Raw genomic sequence first — 27,525 nt, 5'->3', positions numbered from 1 at the left:
CTTATGTAATAAACAACAATTATTATACCTAAGCCATAGATCTTTGGTTCCAGGAACATTAGTACAAAATGAATGCACTTAGACATCTTGTTTCTTTTTTTTTGTTTATTAAAAAGATTCAGTCCACAGTAGTTCAGAGTTTGGCACCAACAATATAAAAACATGTTAATCAAAATAAAGTGTACACCCCAAAATAGCATTGAACAAAATGCTCGAATAACAAGGGATAAATAAAAGAAATAAAGAGGGGAAAGGATTTATGAAACTACAATAAATCTCACTTGGAAATAATGGTGAATCTTTATCCATTTTCACTTTTGAAAATGTATTTTGGTCAGTCAGCTCTGGGGTTTTTTCAATTTTAGAGGTGATATACTTTATGTACACCCACATCACTAAACTTTAATAACAAATGTTTTTCAACACAAACTTAAAATTAACAGTGCTTATCTTTTAAGGAAAGTTTGTAGTTTAAAAAAAAAGTAATTCAAAGACAATATTACTGACCAGTTCTTCTGCTCTTTATAGTAGGAGACAGAGTGATGACTTATTTGAACTGCTTTCACAACTAAAACGCTCTTTACTATAAAGAATGCTGATTCAGGTTAAAACAAACGGTTTCATTTCAAATTTGACTATAATGTTGGTTTAGGTCAGTTACGCTGAGAGGAGCCATGAAAGTTGTCATGGAACAAAGCAAATACATGTATGGCTTTGCAAAACAACACTCTCCCCTTGATTTGGAAATGTCCAGGGACCCACAAAAATCACTTTATCGCGACCTAAATGTCTCTGTCAACATCTTAACTCAAAAAGTGAAAATGCAACAAATGTGGCTGCAGGTATTATCAAGGACCGGCAATTGTAGTGGTTTATAAAGAGAATTGTAAAGGAATGTGTGTAAATCCAATAAAAAAAAAAAGTACACAACAATACTGCATCTGGTGTTTGGGGAAGGGCTGGCAAGTTTGTGGTGACAAAGCAGCAGGATTTGTGCTCCGACAGACTGTGTCAAAAAGAAGTCCTAGTTTTCGTTGAAGAACAGAGGATCACAAACAACATGGAGAGCTGGACGGGTCTTTGAACAGGCACAGAGGTTGATGTAGAAAAGTCTTTCTTAAAGGCACTTAAAATTTAGTGTGGTGGTGGGAAAATCTTGAAGGCACACATCTAATGGAGAGGTCTTCTTTTCACGAGAGAAGCTTCCTTCCTGAAAGGGGTTTCAGGTCTTCCTTTTTCTTTTTTTATTTACACTCCTCTCAACTCTACTCTGCGGGACTGTGAGCATCTGCAAGCAGCTCCGGCCTCAAGCATTCAATGGGACACTGGATGTTCTGTGCAACAGAGACAATAGGAAAGGATTAGTTTTGTTTGTATAGCGTTAATGTTAACTAATACAATCAATCTATAACATAACAAATAAAAACTCAATGAAACACATTTTGAAGCTTAAATGGATTCAAATGATTCACGTTAAGAGTATACATTGTGTAGATGTCTGAATAAATAAAAGCATTTATTCCTGTGTTCTTAATTGATCATATTTTGTAAATGCAGTGAAACAAAGATAAAGAGTGAGACAAGTACCAGTTTGCGTAGTGCGTTTTCTCGGTACCGGTCAAAAACATCTGAGCTAACAGGCTGCAGGAGGTCAGCGTCCACATCAGTATGTGCACCCGGTCTTCTACAGTTCTCACAACGCCAGCCCTAAAGGAGGAGTCCAGAGATTAATGTACAAAACCAAACAATTGTCCACAAGGTTTCCAGTTATACTTCAAGTGAATGCACATACTGTGTGTAGAAACATAAAAACAGAGACAGGCGCTAAGTTTCTGACAGTACTTGGAACATTATCACCCACCTGTTGCCCTCCATAGCAGGTACAGGTACAAATGGCACCCAGATATTCTTTCTGCCACTGGTTCCCCACCTGGTACATTTTCCCATCATCGTAACATGTCGACTCATCTGGAGGATTATAGTTGAGTGTTAAAGATCAACTGTATTTGAGCATAACAACTCAAATTGAACAAATTCAAAAACTGATTTTTGCCTACGCCGCTGTAGCACGTTTACTTACGGGGTTCACACTTGAATTCTCCCTTTCCATTTCCCAGACAGGTGCAGCTCATCATGTGTCCATTTTCGGCGTGACGGTCCCACTTTTCACCAATGCGATAGTTGTAGCCGTTGTCGTGACACCACTCTGATGGAGGAGAAGCGCGGAAAGAGGAAAGACAAGGGTGGGGTGAGGTGTAAAAGGAAGGGAACGGAAGATGTGTAGAGGAGAAGAGAGTAAAAGAAACAGCAACATGAAAGAAGAGTAATGATCAGTTTATAAAGTCACGTATTCAAGCTTGTGGCCTTCAGACAACACAATTTCATCTTCACCATGCCAAATAACTTATAATGCAGCATATAATGACAATTAAGACCAGATTAAGTTTCATTTGCTTCCACTTGAATGTACACATTGTTCCAGAGACGAGCTAAAACCTATATGGATGGATGATGACCTCAGTCTCTAGTATTGTCACGCACAAACACAACAGAGAGGCCAGCATGGGCAATCTGCACACAGCTGTGTCAGTAAACTGCTGAAGTTTAACTGGTTGTTAACATGTAATACATTGTACAGATAATTAACCGTACAATGTATTTATGTAGAAAATATCAGATATTTAGAAAAGGGGTGCACTACCCATACTGGCATCTTTTTTGAGTACAAGCCGCAGCACATAGAACAGCAATAGTGAACTACATAGAATTATCGGGATTAATTCCATGGCATGTTGGAGTTGTTTGCAAAGCATGCAGGGAAAGGGTTATTAAGCCACTCACTGGATGAATCACACCTAAAATGACCACTGCCCAGGCCCAGGCAGCGGCACCACAGCTTGAAACCGGTCTCAGACATGCGCTCCCACTCGGAGCCCACCTCGTGATAGGTGTGTGTGAACGTATCGTAACACACGTCCTGGTTAGCGGTGCCAGGGATGTCACCTGGAACTGAGGATGGGGAGGAAAAAAAAGTTTAAAATTCATTTTGCCATTGTGATAAAAAATGAAATGATTCATCATGTACATGACTGTACCAGCATTGCCGACAGTTACGACTTCCTCCAGAACTTTCTCTTTAGCTCCGCCCCTCATGGCCTCCACTACGACGTTATAGGATGCTCCGGATGTCAGTCCGATCAGTGTGGCGCTGTTCGATGAGCCGGGAAGACGCATCTATATGGACGCGGGCAAAGTTAATAAGCGGTCTTTACATTCTTATAAGTAAATATGTGTACAAGTCTGTGTGTGTGTGTGTGTGTGTGTGTGTGTGTGTGTGTGTGTACCTGGAAGCCCCTTTCCTCCAGGTGTGTGATGGGATTACAGGACACCTCATACTCTGCAGTCTGAGGGATGGGTTGCCAGGAGATGGTTGTGATTGTCTGTGCTTCCTGGGGCAACTCCGTCTCATTGTCGGGGAAACCAAACGCAAGACCCGACAGAGGAGTCTCACTCACCTACAAGATGAAACACACATGATGTCACAAGGAAGGAAAACACACGGGGACATTGAAATGCTGACAGAAAAGCATAAATGTTCTTATGTTCCATATTTAAGGCTCAACGAGGGAATTTACATTAACTGAACACAGAACTGTTTGTCGACCCTGGTCCAACACACCTGATTCAAATCAGTGGCTCGTTAGCAGGCGTCTGATGAGCTTGATTTGAATCAGGTGTGTCACAAACATGCAGGGCAGTGTTCCCCCGAGGACCAGGGATGGGAAACGCTGCTCTAGATAACAGAACATCTTATAATCTTTCAACATTCCCATACTATTACATCAAAAAGGTAAGTTACAATACTTTTATTTAAACAGCTAGACAGTGCAAGACATACAAGACATTTCACACACCTTGACCAAAGGCACTCTGTTTCCATCAGGACCCGCTACAGGGATATAGACTAGAGGTTCTCTGAGAGTGGGTCTCTGTCCCTCTTTGGGTCCACCAAAGGGGCCATGAAGTCCATGATTAGGTCCTAGGTTCTGGTACTCAGTGTAAATGTGCTGTCCCTGCTGGCCTGGTTGGCTCTGACCACTGGTGCCAGCCAAGTGTACATGGTTGGAGTTGAAGCTGGTCACAGAAGAAGAGAAAGATGTCAAAGGTCAAACGACTGGAGGTATTTGTCTAGGTTATAATTTCAGATATGAGCAGTTAGTATTGAGCTCCTTACATCTTGTCGTTGAAGGACTCTGGGACATCCAGAATGTCCGTGCTGGGCCGATGGGGAACAGGAAGCTGCGGCAGCTCAGGAACCAACAGCTGATAATCTATGGCTGGCTCTGCATGGACAACAGACACACACATGTTAGAAGGAAGGCAGGCCAAACAAATACACACATCCAAAGGTGTAATAAATGAAATGCAACATGTTCCCAATAAACACAACACAACAGTTGTTACATTCACTGAGGGAAAAACTAATTATATGAGTTTAACTTTGCATATGTGAGTTGTTGGGTTAAACATTTGGTTTAAAATGGAAATTGCAAAATACATTTTAAACTTCTAACAGTTTACAAATGTGGCCTTTGGACTGTGAATGAATTTACAGCAGAATCCAGTAACTCTGCATTTGAAGAACATTAAAACCACCAGGGGGCAGCATAGTGTCACTTTCAAACTGCAGGAGATCTAGCAAGTGTTGACTTGTTCCTCTCAGAATATTGTTATATCAAAGCTTATACCACAAGCTTCATACCACAAGTTATTAAATCCTTAATCAAAAAAACATCTTAATAGTAATATTATGACTTTATTCCTTGTTGTGTCTCTGAGCAGCAGGACTGAAAGTGTTTTAATGATTTCTTATAGATTAAAAACACATTTTAACGTATTTATTATACCATGCGGTCTGTCCTTTTTAGTGTACATTTTGTTTTAGGAAAAGACGCCTATACTGTTGAATGGCTGAAATGTCTGTTTTAACTTGCTTGTATCGTCACGCTATAACAGAGGCTTGACATGATTTACTCACTGAGAAATAGTTTCCCCTGCGGGGGCAATAAAGTTTTTGCACATATAAATGCATTATAATATTCAACGTGGTGTTTTAGTTTTACTATATGAGAAAGGCAGATTTAAACAGATTAAAGACAAATCAAAAGATAAAATCCACAATTAACGGTAACAAATGTACTCACGTGTTCTGGCTTTGCCCACTAGAGGTGTGCTTCTCAAAGCATTTTGCAGTGCAACAATCTTGATGACGTACTCCGTTCCAGGTTTTAGACCTAGGAACAACAAATAACAATGAATGCATTGTTATTTGCCACATTTGCACAATCTGTAGCTGTCTATTTATATACATTAACCCACTCACCACTGACAATGGCGTAGCTCTGGCCAGCGTGGGGTCTGGGGGTGACTTCGCGCGGCAAACCGCCGGCCTCCTCGTAGGTGACATAATACCCAGTGACCCCTGGGCTGCGCGATGGCTCCCAGGTGAAAGAGATGCTGGTGGGGTTCAGGGAGGTGAAGCGGATGTTTGTGGGTGGGCTGACCACGGGTTTAGCTGGAGGAGACGCACATGAAAGTCAAATCTTCATACCAGTCTTTCAGAAAAAACGTGTTTGGACAGCGTTTACGGATAATTAGCAGATACACGCTCACCATGATCACGTCTGACTGAAACTAGAGGACATGGGTTAGTGTTATTACCTGTGGTGGCTGTGAGTGTGAGCGGTGCACTGCGTCCATTCCCTTTCAGTGTGTACATGTTGATCTTATAAGTTGTGCCTGGCTCCAGACCTGAAATAACGAAAAACATTAAGAGTCACGTCTCTGCACCTTTGTGACATCTGCCAGGTTATGATATTAGGTATTTACACGCTCATATCTGTGTACCTGTAATGGTGAATGCCCGTGACTCTGGGCCAATGGTCTTATGAATGGGTATGTAGCCTGCTGAGGAGGAAGTGGGCGTGGCCTCCACCAGGAAGCCAGAGATGGTTTCTGTCTTGGAGCGCCACGTCAAAGTGATGGCAGAGTCATTGACGTCAGAGATGCGAACGCGGCGAGGTGGGCTGATGTCTTCAAAGCACATGAGGAGAGGGCAAGTAAACGAAAAGTGAGGGTGTAAATATTGTTGTTATTATTATAATAATAATAATGATGATGGTGGAGTGTGTGCAGAACACTGCCATGTCATTGTTTTCTTTAATATCAGAATGTCAAAAAGGACTCACTCTCCAGTGTGGTGACCTCTGCTTGCACTGGCCTGCTGGTGAGAGAGTTTTTCAGAGCATAAACATGGACCTCATAGGTCGTTCCAATCTGCGGGGGAAATGGAGAATAGCAGAATTAGATTACATTGGCGTGTCACTCTGTAGCTCAATCTCCCCAAATTTAGTAAAAGCCTACATTCATAACGGTTATCCACATGTATGAAGCTGGCTATGTATTCATTTTGTCAGTGAGTTGGGGCTGTAACTTCATAGCATGAATTTGAATCAATACAAGACCCAATCTCACCATGAGCCCAGAAATGTGAGCCTGAGTGGCGTCTGGTGCCAGGTTGATCTCTTTGGTCGGTCCGCTCTTATTCTTTGGGTTCACCACCACACGGTAGCCTGACAGGCCTTTGAGGCCATTTAGTCCATTTTCCTGACCCGGCACAGCCCAGTTTATTGTGAAAGAGGTAGGGCCAACCTGGGAGTGCTGGAGGTTGGTGGGGGGCGAGATGGCTAAAGGAAAGAGAGAAAAGATAAGAATTTAAGTTAAAATTTTGTTTCTAGATTGTATTTATCACTCTCTTTTCTGCCGGATTTATAAAAGATTTAGAACCTTTATCCTTTCTTACCTGTAGCATATGTTCCAATCACTGGGGTGCTCTCTGTGCCATCATGCAGGGCAATGACCTTGACAGTGTATTCAGCCCCAGGCTGCAGACCGTAGAGAACAGTGGACTCGGCATCGCCTCGGGGAGCGGGAAGAAGCTCTCGCTCGCCTTCCTCCCCACTGGAGTACAGGACCCTGTAAGATGTGACGGTTCCATCGGGACTGTCCCAGGAGATCCGCAATGTCGTGGAGTCCAGCTCTGAGAAGCTGAGGTCTTTGGGACGGTCAACGTCTGAGGGGAGAGAACATCAAGAAGCCAAACGAGTTACTTGCGTGTTACATTTTGTTATTTATTTGCTTATTACTTTACTTATTACCCCTTATTACTTATTACAATACTCACTTGTCAAAGCATTCACCACCAGAGGAGAGCTCTCACCATCTTGTCCAAGAGCGTACACACTCAAGGTGTACTCTACTGTGGGCATTAAGCCTGAGAAAGTAATCTCTGTCTGGTCTGGGGTAAAAAAGGGTATGAGATTTTTACCATTTCAAGATTTAAAAGAAGTTTATGGTAATAATAGAGATGTTTTTATAGCTAATCAAGTACTTTTGGGTAAAACATACCTGGAGCCACCACCTCAGTAAAAGATGGCCCTTGTCCATTTCTGGGGACAACGGTCACCCTGTATCCCTTGATTGGCCCTTGAGCAGGGCTCCACCTCACTGTGACACTGTTGTCATTCACCTCTTTCACCTCCATTTCAGAGGGAGAGTCAACACCTAGCAGATGGAGATCGGCATTGATTAAGACGGGAAAAGCTGACAAGGGAAACAAAAAGGACATAAAAGCATAATGTATATTTGTGTGTACCTGTTTTGTGTGTGACATAGATTGGAGTGCTGGATGCAGGGCTGTCTCCTCTACCAGTCACGGCATAGACAGTGACTGTGTAGTTGGTACCGGGATTCAGGCTAGAAATGGTAGCAGTGGACTGAGAGCCAGGCACTGTGAACTCCTTGGGATTACTGTGACCTCCTGTATGAGGAAAAAAAGCATTTGTCGATGTTAAAGAAACCGTTTTAAAATCAGTAGACCGAAGAACTTAAGTCTTTAGTGGAGATGAAAATGAAGTGACGTGTAAGAACTTGACAAAAGCACTTAATTAAACCAGTATCTTGGTCTATTATCGTGAGCTCACCTGTCTCTCCGTGAGTGATCCGATAATAGCGCACGGTTACGGGAGGAGCATCCCAGCGGATGGTGATACTGGTGGGGGAGGAATCTAGCACTTCCAGGTCTGTGGGAGCATCGGAGACTGGAAAAAAAAAAGAAAAATGTCCATAAATAACACAATGATGACAAAATGGTGAATAACTGTAATAAATCAAATCAGTTTCATACTTGTCTTCTGTGTTCCGCTGAGCGGCAGGCTCTCCTGAGTCCCACTCACAGCAAATATGTTAACCAGATAGTCGGTGTCTGGCGCCAGACCCGTCAGAGTGAAGTGGTTCCTGGAGGGAGGCAGCCTCTCATCCTTAGACCTCCCGCCGGTGACCATCTGGTAACGGATGCGGTAACCAGTGATCTTGCTCTGAGGAGCAAACCAGTGGACGGTGAAGGAGTTGGTGAAGATCTCAGAGAATCGCAGACCCACTGGTGAATCCAGAGCTGAGGAACGTTGAGGGGGGGAAAAGCAGAATGGACGAAATTAACTTTTAGATACCAGTGTGTATTCTTGTAGGGATATTCATTCTCCAGATCTGAAAGACTCACCTGTTGTCTGTGTGCCGACAACGGGAGAGCTCTCCCTCTGCTCATACACACACACCACACTGATCAGATACTCTGTGTTGGGCAGCAAGTCTGTGGACAGGAGAGAAAGACATCAACACAAGTGTCTGTGCACTGAGGTCAATCGTTTGTTTGTGCTGTTACTTACTCCTCAGCACCACGCTGTTACTGCTGCCTCCAACAGTGGTTTCTGTAATATCATCTTCATCATCAATGGGGTGATACCTGAATAAATAACAGTAAAGATAGAATGACTTACATGACTTCTTTTTATAAAAATCTACATATGATCCATAAAAATTTAGAAATTTAAGAACATTTTTGTACCTGATGTGGAAATTGTCAATGTCAGCGGTGTTGGGGACGAGGGGAGCGACCCAGGTGACTTCAATACTGTCGTGTCCAACCTCGCCAAAAGACAGATCAGTGGGAGCGGGTACAGCTGTCGATATGAAAGAGCAGCGTGATTCAGAATGATTTCAAACTGGTCATGGAAATCGAACAAATGGGTCATTTGCACAAGCTGCCATTTAGATCATTCCCAGTGAGGAAAATAAATAATCAAACTAACGATAGCTTTACAAAGAGCTTTAAACTGAACAGAGCTGTCATTAATTATATCAGTAAAACCTGTGCTTTTTCAAAAATATTAGAATTATTTTTAAATAAAATACAGATAGTTAAATATGTACAATCACCTGATTGCATGAATTCTAGTTTTTCATCACCCCAGAATGAGCCTTTCATATCCATATCGGGAGCACTGTGTTTTTACGATGGACCAAAATGGACAAACTAAACACCTTTTTACACGTTTTAAAGCTTACCGAAGGCAATAAATGTCGTTAAACTATACACACTGTACCTGTTTGTATGTGTCCTCACAAATATAGACACAGAAGTGTGTATGTGTGTGTGTGACTGAAGATTTACGACATCTTAAAAAGTGAAAGAACAAGCAGTGTTTGCATTGGGGGGCAAAATGAGCCTCAGTTTGATGAATCCATCCTCAACTCAAACCAGATGGTCCACACACACAAGATTATTAAACTGGCGACGCAGCATGCAGAGCAATTATGTCTGCAGTTAAAAAAGGTTTGCTTTGAAGAGCCATGTCTTAAGGTTAACAAGAATCTTATTACATTGTATAACGTCAGCACACGCCGTGTGATTTACGACCGTCTCAGAGAAAACAAAAGTCGTACAGTCTTAAAAAAAAAAAAGACTACTAATACAGTTAGTGCTGGAATATCTGCAGCAGAGGGTCATGGATCTTACAGGTCTGTTGAGTGAGCGTGGTGGGCTCGCTCTCGCCATTCTCCGTCACCGTGATCACGCTAAAGTCGTAGTCGATGCCGGGTTCCAGGCCGTAGACGGTGTAATGGCCAGTGGTTGGCTGCACCATGTCCTCAAAGATGGGCACGCTCTCGCCAGCGGCCAGCACTGTGATCCTATAGCCAGTGATGGCTGTGGTGTTGAGCGGCGACCAGCGGAGGCTGATGGTGGTGTCGCTCACCTCCTCGAAGCTGAGGTCCGTCAGCTGTGGGATCTCTGTGGACGTGGAGAGGGGATTGGGGGGAGAGGGAGAAAGAGAACCCGCCGAAACAGACAAAAAAGTGGAAGGCGAGTGCCAGAAAGAAAGACAGACGGACATGAAGAAGCAGTGGTTGAAATAAGCCAAAAAAATATATCACTTCCAATAGGTATTCCAGCAGATATATGATCAATATATCACACCAATGGAAGAGCTGATGCTAAGGGATACTCTTCCTGGTATATATTACTATATTATCTAGTGAGATTTTAGCTGTTATTCAATGAAGTGTCTTCATTGAAATGCTTTAATATATATCCAGGAAATCAAGTAATGTCCCTCAGCTGCTGGTTAAAGGTTAGAGCATCAATACTATAGATCTTTTGCCTAAAGCGTGGTCTTACCTGTTCATACAAACATTCTGGATAATTAAAAACTCAGTATTTAGTCTCCACTGGGATCCCTATCTCGTCTTTGAACCTGCTCTGTTGTATTCTAATGTTGAATAAGCCACCCAACGCTCACCTGGTGTAATAATCGTTGACACAGGAGAGCTCTCCATGTCATCCTTAACAGTGAAGACACTGACATTGTACTCCACTCCAGGACTGAGGTTCTCCAAGGTGCAGGAGTTCTGTCCCGCCTCCACAAACTCCTCCACACTGTTTCCCTGCTGTCCATTGGTGGGAGTACAGGTCACTCTGTAGCCAGTGATGTCTACAGGGAGAGACGTGAGAGACATTTAGATTAATTAATTAGGATTATTTGTTGTTTTTTTAAAGCACACCTTGGTGCGTGTCTGTACCTGGTGTGCTGGCTTCGCTCCATTGCACACTGAGCTCTCCAGTGCTGGGGTTTTTCTCCAGGTTGAGATCAGTAGGAGGAGACAGAGCTGGAGAGGAGGGGCGGAAAGAGGAGACAGAGAAGGACAAAAGGCAAGGGACATCCATTTTAAAATGTGGCAGGAGAAGAATAGCAAAACATAGGAGCCCAGAAAAACCCAAGACAAGGATAACACAGCCAACATTTGGTTTATACTTACGAGTGACAACACGCCGTGTGATAGGTGTTCCCTGCTCATGGCCATTTATGACTGGCTGCACACTGTAGGTGTACTCCACTCCGGGTGTCAGGCCAGAAATGAAAATACTGCCAGAGTCAGAGGTCACGTCTCTCGGGGCCTCGCCGCCCTGACTGGGACGTACTGTCAACTAAGAAATGAATGGATGCGGAGTCAGAGAGAGAGAGAAGACAGGAGGACACGGATTAGAGGAAGCACAGGAGGTCAGAAGGTCAGAGTTCAATGTTTTCCCAGGAAGCCAGCGGAACATTCTCATCTCTGGCGTGACATGTTGTGACACAATCACATTTATCCTGTCGAGGATGTTGTTCCCAGTTTCAGCAAACTCGTAAAAAAGGGTCAAAAGTACAACTGATGTACTTTCAGCAAACAGAAGGAACTAAATGGATGCTGCAGTATGTATTTCATGCATTAGTGGAGAATGTACCTTGTATCCAATGCGGGGAACTGGAATCCAGGACACTACAATGGAGGTGTCGGTCACATCAGTGCTGAACTGAGGAGCGTTGCCCATTGGTGGGTCTAAAAATACAGACCACAAGCATGTCATTATCAGTTTCTTTATACTATGACCAGAGAGTAACTTTCAGACACACTGTCCTTAACTTTGTTTGTTTAAGTGTGTAATTACTCCAAGATAAAAATAGTTTTTGTAGCCTCGGAAGCCTTTTATGTGTATTTTAGCTTAACGCAAGCCACCGAGCCAGAGCATGTGAGAGCATTGTGAAGCAAACGCTAACAACTCAAATGAAGAGAAAGGACGTCCTTCCTAGTATGTGAAGGCCACCGTAGGTCCATGAGGGAGAGGGGGGAGCAGAGGACTCCTTAGACCCTAGATCTCACCATTAGACCATTTAATATCTCCTGTCATCCCAAAAACTAGGCTAAAAGGCAGCGATGGAACAACAATAATGGAAGGATGTGATATGAATTAAGTCATATCAGGCCTTAATCTGGACCTTAGGCACCAGACAGACACTCACTTGTGGTGAACACGGCAGTCTCTCCTTCGCTCAGCGTGTTGCCTTGCTCCGCGTGAAGCGTGGCGACGTACTGCGTGTCCGGCTTCAGGTTGAGGAGAGTGTACTGAGGGAAGCGAGCGGGCAGCCGCAGCTGCTTGGGGTTGGAGTCCTCGACGGTGAGGAAGAGGCGGTAGCCGGTGACTTTGGCGCGCGGGGCGTACCACAGCATCACAGCGCTGTCCTCGGTCACGTTGGTGAAATGGATGTCCGTGGGAGCGTCGGGCTCTGAACGAGAGAGACGTCAGAGAACGCCGTTAGAAGTGCACCAAACGGTTCCACACGGCTGTGGGTTTCATTTACGATCAACTTAATTCATTCCACTGTGATACTCACTGGTAGTTTGCTCCCCAATAAGTGGTAAACTTTCTTCTCCGTTGTGAATAGAGTAAACATTGAAGCGGTACATTGTGCCAGGCTCTAGGTGTGTCAGTTCAATGTAGGAGTTCTGCGTGACGGGCAGAGTCATCTCCGTCTGCGGGGAGCCAGACTCATCGATGGGGACGGCGGTGACGCGGTAACCTGAGACGTCGCTGCCCGGGCCAGACCAGGTCAGAACTATCTTTTTATCCGACACCTCAAAGAAATGCAGGTCTGTGGGAGAAACCACTTCATCTGTGGACAAAAGAAAGTATGACATTGTAAAGCCGTGAAACAAACACCCCTCGTGCTTTTACGGGAGAAATGAAGCCTGCGAAATCCTTCATCTACAGTATGCGCCGAACAAATCGTGCCAAACACGACATCACATAAAGTCCCCACTATGGCTTCCCCACACATGCATCCGAGGAGGATCACTTAGCACCACGTTGGTGTGAATCCCTTCTAAGAATGATGGCTTGTTTCTCACCAAATAGCTGGAATAACTCTGTTGCAGCTGTTAGAAATAAAGCTTCTCAGGGTTCTGTGGAGACACATGTCGTTCACCACATGAGGGAAAGGCCCCACAAAATCCAAAACATTTAAATTAGAGCATAATGTTTTGATACTAAAGGGCCGAGCCTATATTCAGACTTATTACAGTGTTTATTTTCCTTGTTATGTGACAATACAGTGTATCCCCACTGTATCGTTCCATGACTTCACAGCTGTGCGTCAAAAACATGATTATTTACGTCTGTCACCCTACATTATATCTGAAACTCGTCTCCACAAACATAGCAGCACCTTTATCCCATCTCACAAAACACTTTTCCAACCCAACAGCATGTTTCCACCTGGCAGACGGAGAGGCTTTACATAACTGGAGCCGAGCAGAATAAGAGCGCACCAGCTGTCGAACTCGATGACTTCACTTTCCATCGGAAAACTCTTTACTTCGAAGATTGAAAACTGAAACTGTGACATAAAAAAAAGGCAATAAACAGGCCACTACAAAACTTGCAGGTTGTTTCTGGAGAGTGTGGCACAGGGAGGCCAAATTAGGGAGATTACCATCACCTACAGACTTGGTAAATAAGACTAGGTATACACACAGTGAAGCACTTCTAAATGTCATACTAACATAGTGAAAAACCTTTTCTATTCTGCAGATAAGCTTGTATCTCAGTCCTTTACCTGGCAGCGGCTCTCCAGCAGTGTTGACCTGTACAAACACAGGCGCACTCTCCAGGCTGTCCTCCACAGCGTAGATGCTGATGTTGTACAGGCGACCAGGCTGGAGGTCACTCAGCGTCACAGACGTGGCAGTGTCGGGCAGATTCAGCTCTGTGCTTTCACCTTCCACCGACGGCGTGTAGACAACACGATAACCTGTGTGGATGAGGAGGAGGAGGAGGAGGAGGAGGCCACAGTCAGATGGATGAGCCACAGAAAAGGTAGACAGATTTTTGTCTTGTCTGACTGTGTCTGTAACAAACCTGTGATAGGAGCCACTGGTTTTGCCCAGCTGACCACAATGGAGGTTTCTCCCACCTCCTCCACTTCATGCTCAACGGGTGCATCAGGTGCTGTGGAACAAATGAGACGTTAAAGTGCGTAAGGGAAAGTTATAACCATGTTCCTGGCACATGTTGATTGGATTGCTCACAGATGCAAAAAACTATTTTTCAGTGTAGCAGCAGGGGGAGGAACATGAATTAAGAGAACGAACTCACCCGTGGTTTGTGAAGTGGTGAGAATGAGATTGTCCTCCCCACTGTCTGTGACCTCGTAGACATTGACAGAGTACTTTCTCCCGGGAAGAAGATCATTCAGGTTTACTGAGGTAGTTGTTCGAGGAAGGTCTGGAAAAAAAAAAAAAACACCAATTGTATTTTAACATTTAGTTTTTCCTTGCACAAACAGTTAAATAAAAGGTTAAATATCTTACACGGGGTATGCAAATGTATGAATATGTAACGGCGGTTACCTAGCACCACTGGCTGCCCAGTGCTCTGTCCCTGCTCAATGAGCTCATACTCCACTCTGAAACCAGAAACTGTGTCGGAAGCTGAAACCCAGGAGACGACAAAGCTGCTGGAGGTGATTTCAGTCACAGACTCGGAGGTGTCGACGACAGGTGGAAGCTGGGTGGTCTCGCCTTGTGCTGTAGCCACTACGGCAGAAACACAGATGGGAAAACAACACGGTTGGCTTAACGCTGCAGCTAAAGAACAGAGCTGCCAACACTAACCAGGACACTCCAGCATAATATTGTAATTATTATTATTATTATTATTATTATTATTATTATTATTATTAATAAGACATTTGTCAGCTCCCTGAACTCACATGATCCGTAAGTGGTGGTGAAGTCAAAGCGCGTGACCTCTCTCCCACCAAACCGAAGAAGGCTGATCAGCTGACCCTCGTAGGTGATTCCCGGCTTTAGACCAGAGATGGTGTAGGAGGTCAGATGATTGGGAATTAACACCTCCATCCATGGGCTGTGGGTGTTTTTCTGTAGAAAAAGATGTATGTTTTAAATATTCAGTCCACGGGAGCGACGGCTATGGAGAGAAGACGATGCCCTAATGAAGGATACTCACCACTTTCCATTTGAGAATGTACTGGCTGATGTGAGCAGACGGCGGAGCGTTCCACTGAATGGGGTGGGAGTTGGGTTGATTTCCAGATTCTGTGATAATCACCTGGACAGGACGGTGGCCACCTGGGAGAGAGAGACAGAGACAGAGGGGTCAGCAGAGCTTTTTGTACTCAAAACACGTGAAAAACTGAAAATGGATCAACTGTAATGTGCAATATTGGTGAACCCCAAGTGTTGCAAGTGCGAAACTCCTAAAAAAAGAATAAATGGAAAATAATTAGCTTTTCTATGATCTTAAGCTGTCCTTTAAAAACAGAGAATGAATGTGAAGCAACATTTTCCTGAACACAAGACGGAAAGAGTGGAGGGGGAGAAAAAAAATAGCACATCTCTGTGAGATTCCAGCACATATTTCTTTCTACTCTCGACCCTTGTTTTCTTGGAAGTATTGTTCCGCTAAAAGGAATACTTTGTATGACGGACTCTAAATACAGGAATAAGTACAAGCTTCGGGAATTTAACAAAAAGTAAAAATGATAAATAAAATACAAGAAAAAAGCATCATCTGTTTTCACCTTGTGATGACGGATAGACTTGGTGATGCAGAAGATGACGACAATATCAGAGACAACAAATCCCTACGGAAAATGTGGCCTCAGTGAACGGCGCGGAATTGTATAATAAAATCATGGACTTAACTGTGCTGGATTAACCCGCTTTCCCCCATTTTTAACGTTTAATTAAACTCCCCAAGGCCTCACTGCAGGCTGCCAAACATCTACCAGCTGTCTAACATTTGGGCACATCTGTTAGTGGATGCCTTGGAAAACCTTGCGGTGGCGAGTTCTGGGGCTAACAAGAGCATGAGAGCGAGCGTCTGACAGCGGCACACTGAGCGTCGTATACAGCCAAAATGAAAGCGCTTAAACAAACAATGCACGCGCATAAAGACAGAGTACGTCTGGTTAGTGGACGTAAAATGAGAACGATGATGTCACCACTTGCCCACATTTGTAGTCTGCGAGGATGAGAGGACGGCATCGAATCCTCTGCAGTGTCAACAAAGGTCACACTGCAGAGGCAGAATCTTGACATAAGCTTTGCCGATAGAAATGGGTAGCTTCTATAAAGAAGTGAGGTTTTCTGACCACTCTTCCAAATAGCAGACTTGTAATCAAAGTTTCTGAGCAAGTGGCGTGGTTAACCAGAAGTTGCTAGCACATACACAAACCTCAAAAACAATCTGGGACCAATTACTGTCTATTACAGACCCAAAGGCCACTGGTGAGTGTGAGGGTTACACAGATTCAGATGTGTAGGACTTGCACATGCACACACACACACACTCCAAACATGATATGCATATCACATACACACATCTGTAAGTCTCACACACACACACACACACACACACACACACACACACACACACACACACCATTTACTTTCAAACACAGACACAACAGTCAGTCTTGATATAGGTAGACGCACAGCAGGATCGTGATAAAGACAAACCACAGCAAAGGGACGGGATATTGAGAGCCATCTTAACAGGAGGAAATGATTTTAAAAGATTAAATGAAAACCCAAACAAGCAGCGGAAAAGAGGCGGCAACAAAGGAAACCGCTCTTTAGAAGAAATGATCAATGTAAGGCTCAAACCGGGGTTGCCATTTTTACCTTTTATGGTGTTTTACTGAGTTGGCAAAGTGACGTGGTGATCTGCTCTTCACTGCCCTCGAATCGTTTTTTGTTTTTTTTATATTCCTCGGCATGCACTCAAACACACATACACACACACACACCAACAGCTGGTTGCCATTATGGCAGAACAGCGCCCTACATTTTGTATCTCCCATCAACCTGCTGCACACACAGAGCAGACGAGCACCAGCTGAAATGCTCCTTTACATTAAGACTTGTCAAACCTGAAGCTGAGCCTCAACCTGCAGCTACACTGACACACGTTTATGTTCACTGAGGGATTTGTTGTGTTTCCCGGTACATGTTTGAGAAATGAGAAATTATGTGCCGTACATTTGGGAAGGATGGGAAAAATTGGGAACTACATTACATGTTGTTTTACCCGTGGGTGACATAGATCAAACTGCACATTCAGTACCACAACATGGTCAGCTGTAATGTCAGAATGCTCCAAAAGGCTGTGATGGAGAAGGAATGTGATCTGGCCAAGCTTGGTTTCACTCCCTCACTTTCTTTCTACCACTTAATCCTCCACATGAGGCTCATGGGAGGATCTGGAGCCAATTCCAGTTGACATGGGGAAAAAGGCGGGCTACAGTCCATCACAGGGCCAACATACAGAGATGTACATCCATTTTCAGTGTCCGTTAACCTAATACCCAATGTTTTTGGACAGCGGCAACAGCGGAAATACAGAGAGTGTCGCCACGTGGAGCTGATGGGCTTAATCGATTCAAGATTCGGTGATTTATTGCCTCACAGGCATTGTACAAGTACGCCAACAGTGAATTGTAATTGTGACTACACCGTTTCCTGTGCAAAATCAGCATTGCGTGAACTAATTTGACAACGGTTTGAAAAACTAACATTAGGCTTGTAACCGGAGTGTTGATAGTGACGATCACTAACATGTGCACGTGCAAATAAAAGTAATTCTATCGTTTTTTTGGTTTTGCATTAATGTTCCAAAAGCAGTAGGTAAAAATGTGACAGCTAAACAACTGAAAACTCTGCATACATAAAAAAAGTTGTATTTGGTAGTAAGTTGTGTATGCGAGAAGCACTCACACACACACAGACACACACACACAGTGCAAGTGTGGTGTTTTGTACAGCTGTGGCAACAGTGCAGGGGTTGTACCACATGCCAGCAAGAACAAAGGCCCGGAGTGGGGGGTGTATTTGTAGGAGAGGAAATCACACCCCCCTCCCACCTCCCTGTCTGTTTCACATCAAAGTCGTGGGCCTCATTTTCCAGGTGACTTAAGAAATCACTCAGCTCTCCATCAGAGGTATCAGTAGCACATGTAATGGCAACTGTGAGCCAGTGTTAAATCCTGTTTAACATCAGTCATCTACCTTTTTTACACTAAAAAAAAAAAATTCATGTAGGGTACACCGACATGCCGGAAACAAGAGGAGTCAGAGGAATATAAAAACAACCATTTAAACATGCTGATAAAATGAAGTAAGTAAAATAAAATATACAATTCCACCAAAAAGAAAGCAGATGGAGAGGAAATTAGCACATTCAAAAGCCAAAGCTGATAAAAACCTGCATGTACTGCAGAGTCACTTGACCCTGATTCCCGCTGCTGGTCAAAAACCCATTTAAACTGAAAGAGGATCAAGAGTCACGGTGACATAACCTGGTTGGAGGAAAATGTTGCTGCACAAGTTGACCTCGCAGGAAAGTAACAGACTCCAGACCGTGACTGACACATAAACACTCTGACCTTTTCTTAGTCTTGTAAAACAAATGTAACATCTTACCAGAGTATGACTGCTGGGGCTCACAACTGAGCTCCCCTACGCCGTGGCCATAGCAGTAGCACTTGTACATAACTCCACGGATGACTTTGTCCCAGGTTTCTCCGATCTGATAGAAAGTCCTCGTCTCGGGCTCCTGGCACTGATCTGAGGGCAAAGTAATAAGAGACCGGATGATGCAACTCGGTCAATGGACTTTTGATCCCCTATGTCACAGTTGGGGAACATCACATAAGGGGAAAATACAGTTTACATAATCCTCATTGTATTACATTCAATACCAAAGTTGACACCCACCAATGGCATCACATTTCCAGCGGCCGCGTCCCTGTCCAAAGCACGAGCAGTTCATCATGTATCCCTCTTCGTGTTGTTTGGTGAAGGTCTGGTTCACCTCAAAGGTGAGACCGTCGACAATACACTGATCTGGAACGGACACAAACACGTGACACATGAAATCCGATACGTCAAAGTTTGTGTATTTGTGTGTGTGCGTTGCAGGTGCAACTGAAGCCGCCTACAGCACAGGTGTGCAGGCTCACTCTTAACCTTTTCGGCAGGTGAGTGATGAACGGACACATGACCTTTCACCTCTTCTCTCTCTGTCAGAGAATTCCAATATTACTCTGTAATTACTACACCACCCACACTCAGAGACACACACTGTCACGACAGTCAACACCCAGTCACTTATTCTTTTTTCTGTCTCTCACTCAGCACATTCTCATTTATTATGTCACTTAATTAATACTTAACCTTTACAAAAAAAACTGTTATTTCGTGTGTCACATGTGCAGAGCTGTCTGTTTAGCCAGTTTTAGTCGATTAAACACTATATTTACTTTTGCTTTACCACCACGTAAACAAACCGAGTGTCTCACACACACACCTTTAAGCTGGGAGTAAGCAACGCAGCTCCACTCTCCTCTGCCGTTACCGACACAGGTGCATCGCATCATGTGATGGAGAACATCATGCCGTTTGTCCCACTGGTCTCCCACGCGGTACATCACCCCCTCGCTTGTCGTGCACACCTCTTCGTGGGCTGGAGCACAGAAGAGAAAGCCAGTTAGAAAAGAATATGCACTATGCGACTTGTGTTTCTGTGTTTTAATGCTCTTAAAATGTTAAGAAAACCAATGAACAACTTGATATATCGGATGCACACGATGCAGTGAAGCAGTGTGCACACAGGCATTAAAATAAGAACAGGAAAACACATCCTAATGCATGATCACCCATGGAGATCAGTGACTCTACCCTGTAATTACGACGCCAGGCTGCAAAGGGATACAACCGTCCTGGAAACACCTGAGCCCGGAGATTTGATTCAAAGTGGAAGACAGCTGTTTTGTCTCGTGTGCATGAATGACTGTATTTGTTCGCCCACATGTTCTCCTGTTATTAAAAGAGCGAGTGGTTTTTATCATTCAAAGATTGAAAGTTTGCAAAGTCGGAGGGGACAGGCAGAGACCTGCATGTGAGGAAGTGCGTCTGTGGGGTGGAGACGAGGGAACTTCTGCCACTTTGTCAATGCAGAACCATGTGTTCAAACCGGACCACCAGTGTGGAAAATAATAACAATAATAATAATACAGACTTTTACCCTAGTGTGTGGGTGCTTAAGAAGCTGCAGACGTAGGCCTCGATATATAAGTTGTATGTTAAATAACTCTACACTGCCTCAGTAGTGTGGCAGTCAAGCAGGTAGAGCTGCAGACAAAACTGATATGCATGTATGCTCATGAAAGCGTCTGTTTGCAGAAGTGGAGAGAGACAGAGAGAGATATGGTAGATCTGGTGTCTTGGAGCCCGTCCAGGCCTTTTCTGTGTCAGGGAGAATCTGGAGCGGAGCCACACATCTGGTTTGTGAAAGCGGAGATCCTTTGGACTTTGCCTGATAGCCGTGCATCAAGGCTGCAGCTGGGGCAGACTTTCTTTGTTTGGGACAGTGGAACGTCTTCACGTACTCCCTGTGAGCCGACGTCAGGGTCTTTACCACCTTTGTCACCTCACCCTTTCAAATGACCTTAAGCTGGTTGGTCTGAGTGTATTTGGTCCGAACCTATGCATCAATACACTACATTTATTCCTTTAGAACAAATGAATAGCTTATACGGGTAATTTAATTAGTATTTTAATCACCATTTAATACTTAACTGGCTTTTAGGACATTGCAAACAAGCAATAACCCCCAAGCAGAACCAGATACAATGTTTTATAGAGATTGGAGAATGTGGGTCTGAGCTCTTCTCAGGGTGGATCCGACTGTGTAAATGGCAGCTTGAATAATGAGGCTGAGCCCTGAGTGTTGACTCACAGCTGGAGATCATTTGCCATGCCATCCCGAGAGCACATGGCAGACACTTGATTTAAACTTCACCATTAACATCTCAACGAGCATGTTTGTTTTGGCAATCACCGCGGAGTCATTAATGTCAATATCAAAGACTCCCTGCTGCTTTAACTACTAGACTGACAGACAACTCGCGCCAACACTGGCTGAGGGGCAACCAACACTGTTTGTGTCCGTGTTAAATCTTGATGAGGTGTTTTTAAACATCAGGGTGTTGTCTCAGAGGTGCATCCCACACCTACAGGCTATAGACACCAGGTGCCCGACTTCATTTAACAAGTGCAAAACACTAAAAAAACACCATCCATCTGTTTGCTCCAATGCAAGAAATCTTCAAACGATAAGTCCTTTTGAGATAAAACAAATTCAGTGATCCAATTCAACCTCAGATAAGTCCTGTGAAGCTTCCGCTTTATACTGCCTGCTGCCAAACAGACTAATCTATCTTCTATCTGTCTGCTTTTCAAATGCTTTGATGTAGGCTATAAGAGACTGTTTTTCTTTAAAATGAGATGTACAGACATACGGGGGCATTGTTACAGAAGCAGCCTCCAGTGAGGGTTGTCTCTGATTCCACAACGGCACCATGCAACCGGAATGTCACACGCGAAGGTGGCAATATGGCGACGTCTTTAATCCACTCACACACAAGTTTACAAAGAGCTGTCCCCAAAAAAAGACAATCACGAGCTGTGTTTGAATTAAGTGTCTTTGGCATCTGCTGAAGACTCTGGCTTTTAGTGAATAGCCAACGTAATTATGTGGTTTTGTAAATCACACGGCCAAGCTTGTTAAGACATCAACATGGACTAAAAACAATGTCTGAAGCTTCTTTTAGTAATCTTTTTTACTGCACGCTGGTATCATCAGTACCATTACACCACTCTTTCACAGACATTAGCGCAGCATCAATGACCCCCTAGTGTTTTACTGGCTTCAGCCTCTGTTGTTACCCATGGAGACCTAATTAACAACTAAACACCACAACAACACATTATCAGAGAAGGCAACAGTGACTTTGCGTGCGCTAAAAATCAAGGTGTAAGAACTGTAAACAAGGCTGCGTCTGTTCCATCAGCGGCGACTCCTTTCTAACGTCACTCTGATAATGTTCATGCTAATTCAAAGAAAAATCACCCATTAAGCCTTTTCATTGTTGAAGAAAAGAGCAGAGAGGACACAAAGGCTATGTTAACTCCACGATGCAGACGGGGCGGAGATACCTTTCACTTAAGACTGGAAGAGGAGTTGCAATTAGCCGTGCTAATCACATTAGTGAACCACATGGCTGCTAAAGCTGTTCTGAAGTTGGTCAGTTTGCCTCGCCTGAGCAACCAGGTCTACAGAGAGAATACTTTGTGCTTCCCAACCTCAGTTTCCCCTGAGTTGAGAAATATCTTCATTCTGTTCTTTGGTACGTGGCCAACAGTGACACTTGGTCCTGTTAGCGTAACTGTTAGCAAAGATGGCGGACACTGTTTACATTCTGGGAATGAGGTCCTGTCTCCCTACGAGTGGGTCTAATCTGAATTAGCGCTGCAGTTTCAAGCCTCGGACCAAGGGCATGTAACAAAGAAAAGAATGAAGCTAATTCTGGACTGAGGTTGGGAAACACAATTAAAAAAAAATAAAAAATACTGCCCCTATTATTCCATTATAAACACTGCTAACACAAACTGTAACAAACGTTCTGCTCCAATGAAGAAGAAATAAACAGTGATTTCAAACGCTCTTCAGTATTAACAGTCAGTTCTTAGCATAGTGTGTGACATTTAAGTAGTTTTCATGTTTGTATCTCCTTCTACTAAGATTTAAGTGAATAGCTGAAAAAAAAAAATCGCTCTATTCTTAAGGATTTGCATGTAGTGATTAAATATTTCAACACTGTTATATCCACTGTAGGTCACATTGAACAGAACATGTAATGGCTCACAAATGACTAAAAACACTTCTTTTACTTCTCTTCCTCTGTTTCCACTTACCAGCCATGGGACAGAAGCCAAAGCGCTGCTCTGCGTCATAGTCGGTTGTGGTGCCACACCACTTCATGCCATCTCTGCGTCCATCTGCAGTGCAGTCAGTGTAGTTTCGGCCGTTGTACAGATAGGGGAACTGGCACAGAGCACCGTTAGAGTTACCGCCTCGTGTCGCCACCATCACTGTTGGGAAAAAAAACAAAAAAAACAATACTTGGCGTCACTTTGATTTATTTCAAATCCTGCTGTTGTGGTGTGTGTACACAGTATTAATCATGATGAGTAACGATCACAAACCCCAGATGTGGTGCAGACGCATGGTTTTGATTTAAACTAGTCAGTCATTAAACTTAGCTAGTTGTTTATAGAGACGGTGACTAATTTCGGCCCACATGCCTGTAATTTATTAGTTTTAAATAATCATGCCATTGTCCGTTTATCTGAACAGAAACAACATTTCCAAGAATCAAAATGATTATGTTGCACACTGTGTATCCAAACATTCAACTCACATGACTCATAAATAAGGTATATAATATTCTTTTTCACTTATTATGTTATTATTATTATCATTATTATTATTTGAAATAACTGTTCACCATTCTTCTCTGTACAGAAGGAATACTTCTGGTCCGTCTCAAAGTCAGATGAGGTGGAACACCACAGCTGTCCGTCGCTACGTCCATCAGAGATGCAGGAGTGGTACGTCTTCCCCTTGTAGACGAACGGGAACACACACGGCTGACCTCCAGAGTTGCCACCGTACACTGGAGCTGGTCCATCTGGAGGAAGACAGAGGAAAACGTCTCATGAACACCGTGTGAACCTGTTGATTTGTGTGTCAGAATCATGGTGATTGATCGCTTACCCCACTGCTCACAGCTGATTCCATTACCAAGACAGGTACAGATCATCTGCTGGGTTCCCTGACTCTTGATCCAACGCTGACCGATGAAGTATGACAGTCCGGCATCTGTGCGACAGGGCCCGTCCTGGGGAGACTCGGGCACGTTGGCAGGCTGGTACACAGCGGGCTGGATGTTGGTGATCACACGAGAGCCAGTGCCTAAAATATTACATGAGATTCACGTCAGATGTAGCAATAACCTCACAGACGTTAATCACTTTCATGACGATGTTCAGGAAAAAAAAACAGAAGGTTCTAATTAAAATGGAGATATAGTGGTACAGAAATGTTAAATAGACCAGGAGAAATAACTGCTAACAACTGTCAGGTCACAAGTGTTTTCCTCACACCCTGTAAGTGATTCAAGACACGTCACACACATTTTTTCCCACCACCGTTACTATGTTTAAGTCCCTCCTCTTCTTCCCCCTTCTCTTCATTTCTGTTACACTTCAACATTTGGACACTTGGCACCTCTTATCACACCCCCCCTCCCCCCCCCCACAGCATCTGTCTCTGGTGTACGTTCCTGTCTCCACACAGAGTGCGAAGGGGTGTGGGGTGTGCAGGGGACACTATCAGTTCTCACCCAGGCCAGTGGTGTGAAGTGAGGCATGTCGCTCACACTTCCACTCCCCGCGGCCGTTTCCTGTGCACAGACACTGGAGCAGGTGGCCTCGGGCATCCGTCTTAGTCCAGGTATCTCCAATACGGTAGGACGACAGCGTGTCCTGGTCGTTACAGCGATCTGAGAGAGAGGATAGTGACTGGGATTAATTAGGCAAGACATATTAACATTGAGATCCTGTGGCTTTTTCTTCAGAGGGGTGTGGGTGTGTGTATCCTCCTGGCCACCAGCTGTTTTCCATGTTTGTGCTTTGGTGACAGTGTTGATCTTTTGCTGAACATGTCTGATAATCATTTATCGATGACCTCCTCTTTGGAGACCACCGTGAAGTCGTGCAAGCGACAGAGAGTCACGAGGGGATCGTGTTAACTGCCATCTCGGGCAACAGTCCGTTTGATGCAGGATTGGAGCGTTGGTTTCAATTAGGAAACACACATGATAAACATTTCCTCAGTTGCTTGTTCGAATCATCCAACAAAGCATGCGCTGCACTCTTCTGCTTAAGCCTATTAATGAGGCTACAGCTTTTCGGGGATCAAGTTGTATGGGAATGAACATGTGTGGAAAATGAATTCAGTATTCTGCATGTGACAATTGGACTTACATTTGTGAATATACACACTTCAAAAACTCCTGCTAAGTTTGTTTAAAAGTGTTTATTCTTCTTACTTCTGGAAGTGCATGTGATGCGTCCACTTCCCTCCCCGAGACAGGTACAGTCCACCACCATCCACCCCTGGTACGGCTTCTCCCACGTCTCCCCGACAACATAGGATGTTCCCGCTGAGTTGTCATAACAACGCTCGGCTGCAGGGAACACAAACACACAAAGTTTGAACTTGTATTGTTATTTTTGCAGAAATCCGTTAGAAATACACTCTAGAATTGAAGTAACCGAGCGAATAGCTCAGAAAACGAATAACAGAAGTGACCAATCGTTCAAACTTCTCCTCACATGCAGTCATTTGTTAGTCAGTCACAGTCTGAATGACTCACCGACAGGTTTGCAGGTCCACTCTCCCTTGCCGTTACCCAGACAGACGCACTCCAGCATGTATCCCCCTGTTTCGTGGGGTCTCCTCCAGGTGTCACCTATTTTATATGAAGCCCCGCCTTCATGGCAGCGATCTGGTGGCGCAGAAGGAAAAAGAATGTCACGTAAAAAAAACAACAACACACAAACTCAGACATTTATCCAATTATCTAACCACACAGCCGTGTGGCACCAGTCGTTTATCAGCTGGAGAGAATATGGAGATTAACCAGTTTTAATGGCAGCAGTCTGGCAGACGAGAAGAATACACACGTGGAAAAACATAAGCTGGAGTGTGTGGTCTGCAGCAAGGAACAGTTAATAGAGGAAGCACACTTACTGGCAATGGTGCAGCTGATCTTCCCCCTGCCAGAGCCGATACAGGTACAGTCCCAGATCATGCTGTCCTTGGGTCTCTCATAGGTTTCTCCCACAGTGTAGTACTGCTGGTTGATTTTATCGTAGCACCTTTCCTCTGCTACAGAAAGAAAAGAAATGGTTCGTACTGCATCTGTGTTTCACTAGAAGACAATTAATCCGAGGTCAGACAACAAACTGACCTTCAGGTTTGCTTTTACACTTGATACCAGCAACTCCATGGCAGGTACAGACCAGAGTGCTCCCCAAATATTGCCGTTCCCACTGGTCATTGATGGAGTAGACGTTGCCATTCTCTGTACAACCGTCTGACAGCAGAGAGGGAGATGTGAGGGGGGGAGGAGTTGATAAGACTTTGGTTTGAGCTGGACTCTGGCAGCAGGGGGTGTAATAATAATAAAAGAACCCCCTGCCTTTGCTCTTACTCCAAAACACTTACAGTATGTGGAAAAAAGAGAGATACTCCACCCACACACACCCACAAAACTCTGTACCTGCGTACCATTTCCTTCTTACATGATGGAAACACAAATATAGCCACTGGAAAATTATAACTTTTACTTCTAAACACACGGGTGATGTCAGGGGGATGAAAGGGAAAGCCAAATATACACACACCATAATAAGCCTCTATCAAAAATACACCTCTTATTGTTCAGGGCGGTGAGGACTTCACCAGTGTCTGTGAAACTGACTCTGGATGTGTTAACTTGACTTCAAAAGGGGCCAAAGGCTGAGTAATAAATCAGCTGCACAGACTGGAGAATAATATACACGTTTTCTCTCTCTCTCTCCCACCAGGCCTGTTCTTTGTTCACATCCCATAACTTCACATACTGCAGACAGCTTTTTGTACCTTTTTTTTCCCCTTCTTTTCTTAAATTGTAATAGTTCCACATTTTCAAATGGAAGCATTTAATTTTTTTTTTTTACATTCCTGGGGCTTTGGAAGTTTGAAACATTCACACATGGATTCAATTAAAAAAGGGTTATTGTTGATGTGGAAGTGATTTTTTTTGTGGTGTTTATCAACCAACTGCAGGGATGCTGGAAGTGATTCACGTGATACATTAAGTGACAAAAAGGTGATGATGTCAAAGTAATAGTTCAAATTTAGATTTTATTTTTTCCCATTTTTGGCCCCTGGTGGCCCCCCCCCGATTGTGGGGACACACATCTACTCTCATGACTGTAACCTTGTAACAAAAAGGAAAAAAGAGAGAAGCACTCACCCTGGTCGACTGAGGCGGGGTAATGCTCCTGCGGCTGCCTCCGATTCCTGTGCGTCTCTTTGGGCATGCAGTTCACCGCGCCCCCGATACAGAGCGCAACAAGCACCCTGGCTATGGTGCTGCCAGACATGGTGTTTAAATAATGCTGCAGCACACAACTAATGAAGGATGCTCCCTGTACTTGGGTCGTCTCCAAGGACGAAGGCTAAACTCGTGTTCCTGTGCAAACTCTCTCTCTCGCTGTGAGCCACTCTGCTCTGCTCCTGCTTCCCCGACCAGCCCGATCCTCTCCGCTAGTCTGCGG

General features: G+C 44.1%; 1 protein-coding gene across 1 annotated transcript; it reads right to left on the bottom strand.

Annotated features, from left to right (window-relative positions):
• Positions 1–90: 90 nt before the first annotated feature.
• On the bottom strand, positions 91–27,525 carry fn1a (fibronectin 1a). Its single transcript, XM_044016955.1, has 49 exons — positions 27,222–27,525; positions 26,172–26,297; positions 25,952–26,089; positions 25,575–25,706; positions 25,248–25,385; positions 24,540–24,698; positions 23,912–24,109; positions 23,643–23,825; positions 23,050–23,226; positions 19,601–19,756; positions 19,009–19,137; positions 18,715–18,858; positions 15,239–15,360; positions 14,982–15,150; positions 14,620–14,805; positions 14,366–14,494; positions 14,129–14,218; positions 13,827–14,021; positions 12,606–12,884; positions 12,234–12,497; positions 11,678–11,772; positions 11,212–11,380; positions 10,975–11,061; positions 10,695–10,886; positions 9,914–10,186; positions 8,963–9,077; positions 8,784–8,860; positions 8,618–8,707; positions 8,246–8,512; positions 8,043–8,159; positions 7,715–7,879; positions 7,468–7,623; positions 7,244–7,357; positions 6,863–7,132; positions 6,535–6,746; positions 6,249–6,336; positions 5,908–6,093; positions 5,722–5,811; positions 5,384–5,575; positions 5,205–5,294; positions 4,235–4,343; positions 3,915–4,134; positions 3,345–3,515; positions 3,096–3,234; positions 2,842–3,009; positions 2,081–2,206; positions 1,862–1,968; positions 1,588–1,707; positions 91–1,334 (listed from the first exon to the last, which is right to left on the bottom strand). Exons 1-49 carry the CDS (start codon positions 27,349–27,351, stop codon positions 1,266–1,268), a joined length of 7,518 nt encoding a protein of 2,505 aa, XP_043872890.1. The 5' UTR covers positions 27,352–27,525; the 3' UTR covers positions 91–1,265.

Source organism: Solea senegalensis, linkage group LG2 (genome assembly GCF_019176455.1).
Source record: "Solea senegalensis isolate Sse05_10M linkage group LG2, IFAPA_SoseM_1, whole genome shotgun sequence".
Taxonomy (NCBI): Eukaryota; Metazoa; Chordata; class Actinopteri; order Pleuronectiformes; family Soleidae; genus Solea; species Solea senegalensis.
This window is presented reverse-complemented; position numbering and strand designations above follow the sequence as displayed.

What these genes read in the sequence shown, in the direction of transcription:
- fn1a (XM_044016955.1), bottom strand. Translation starts at nt 27,351, where the DNA reads ATGTCTGGCAGCACCATAGCCAGGGTGCTTGTTGCGCTCTGTATCGGG. An exon ending in CACACTCACAGCCACCACAG is followed by an intron (nt 5,576 to 5,721) that starts GTAATAACACTA and finishes CGTCTCCTCCAG; the next exon opens with CTAAACCCGTGGTCAGCCCA. An exon ending in CCTGCTATGGAGGGCAACAG is followed by an intron (nt 1,708 to 1,861) that starts GTGGGTGATAAT and finishes CTCCTCCTTTAG; the next exon opens with GGCTGGCGTTGTGAGAACTG.